This window comes from Cynoglossus semilaevis, chromosome 11 (assembly GCF_000523025.1).
Source record: "Cynoglossus semilaevis isolate Cse_v1.0 chromosome 11, Cse_v1.0, whole genome shotgun sequence".
NCBI classification, from domain to species: domain Eukaryota; kingdom Metazoa; phylum Chordata; class Actinopteri; order Pleuronectiformes; family Cynoglossidae; genus Cynoglossus; species Cynoglossus semilaevis.
Genome location: NC_024317.1, coordinates 2,299,861 through 2,301,551, shown reverse-complemented (window position 1 = coordinate 2,301,551; position 1,691 = coordinate 2,299,861). Strand labels below are relative to the sequence as shown.

The 1,691-nt window shown below is 42.9% G+C and overlaps 1 protein-coding gene and 1 long non-coding RNA gene across 2 annotated transcripts in view; one reads left to right on the top strand and one right to left on the bottom strand.

The window, feature by feature from the left end:
• LOC103385805 (uncharacterized) overlaps positions 1 to 1,691 on the top strand; it is a 60,030-nt gene that overhangs the window by 17,804 nt on the left and 40,535 nt on the right. The window lies entirely within an intron of this gene.
• erc2 (ELKS/RAB6-interacting/CAST family member 2) overlaps positions 1 to 1,691 on the bottom strand; it is a 27,061-nt gene that overhangs the window by 11,800 nt on the left and 13,570 nt on the right. The window contains 2 exon segments of the mRNA XM_008319795.3: positions 1,077 to 1,151; positions 1,426 to 1,675. Of these exon segments, the coding sequence (XP_008318017.2) occupies positions 1,077 to 1,151; positions 1,426 to 1,675 (325 nt within the window).

Genomic DNA, 1,691 nt, shown 5'->3' with positions numbered 1-1,691 from the left:
TCTCTCACTCACCGCTGACGCTCAGACAAGTGGCAACACAAACGGACGCTGTGACAGAATCACAGGAGCGTCAAGTAAAAAAAGTTCCTGTGAATTCATCTGAAGTTTTATCTCCTGGGGTTTGTTGTTGTTGATGTTGTTGATGTTGTTGTTGTTGTTGTTGTTTCTCTAGCCGTACTCCTGTGTGTCACGTGTCTGATTTTTCTGGCTGCAGTGATGTCAGATCCAGTGAAGCTCAGGGTCAGGATGGAACTTTCTTTATGCTAGTGTTAAAGATGACGTCTTTCCCTGTGAGTTATCAGGAAATTCTATTTGATGATGAGTGTGTGTGTGTGTGTGTGTGAGAAAATGTGTGGCACAGAGTGAGGAGTCAGATCAGACCATGGACTGTTGACAAACTCAAGTCTTGAATCCATCAAAAAAAAGTTAGTCAAAAAGACCGAGGTCTGACTTAAAAAAAACAACTTCAGGTTGTCGTTAAAAACATGGTTCGTTCCATCGTTTTACCTCGACCGTTAAAGATTACTGGTCAGAGGGGAAACTGACACAGATCTGTTCTGACCTGGTGACCTCTGAGGATGACCCACAGGTCGTCTGAAAAAAACGTTTTCATTTGGTTCTGTTCATGTAAAGATTTAAAAATGGAATGATTTTTATTATTATTATTATTATTTTTTTTATGGTGAAAAACTCAAATGTCTGTCACTTGGTCGGCCGTCTGTGTAGTTGACACATATCTGTTACTGTATTTGTGTGTTTTATGGTGAAAAACTCAAATGTCTGTTACTGTCTGTAGTTGACACACATCTGTTACTGTATTTGTGTATTTTACTGTAAAATACTCAGAGTTTTGAAGGTAAAACTGTCGATGATTGGCTGATGGAAAAGTATTGACAGAAAAGTTTTTTTTTTTCTAAGATGGTAAAATATTGTACTTTTCTACCTTATTTTACTGGTCACTCAAATATATGTGAAGTAATTCAGAAAGGTTTTTGAAAACTTTTTCGAAAAGTGGGATTTGAACCCATACCCTTCGTTAAACAAAGGTCACAGAGCTAACGGAGTCGGGTTCTCACTTTCATCTCGATGATGGTCTGCAGCGCCTTGGTTTTGCCCGGGTCTTGGTGCAGCTGGTTTCTCCTGTGCAGTTCCTGCAGCAGAGCATAGAGCGTTAGTGGACCTGTGACCTGGTCACTAGAACCTTCAACGGTTAGGGTTCAAACCCAAAGACGTCACATGCAAATGTAGTAAATCTTATGAACGTAACACACCTGATAACAGATGACACAAAGAGAGAGTTAATCTGGAATTTTTTTTTTATGAATCATTATGACTCTTCTTTTACTCTGTACGAACCTCTAGTGACAAAAACAAGTAACACGTCTGTTCCTCCAAACGCTCACTTGTAGATAGGAGGTACAGTACCTCTCGCAGATGTAGGTTCTCCTTCTCCTTCTGGTCCAGAATGACCTCCAGGTGGCCCAGCTGGGCCTCGGCCTCCGCGATGCGCCGGGCTCTTTCTTGCTCTTCTTCCTCAGATGCCCTGCCCGGGCCGGGGGGCAGCCCCTTGCTCTGGAGCATCTCCAGCAGCTTCTTGATGGACTCGTCTCTGGCCCCCAGTGTTTGTTTCTGGGTCTCGATCCTCAGCTCCATCTCCTCCAGAGTCTTTCTCAGCCGGAAGAGCTCCTTGG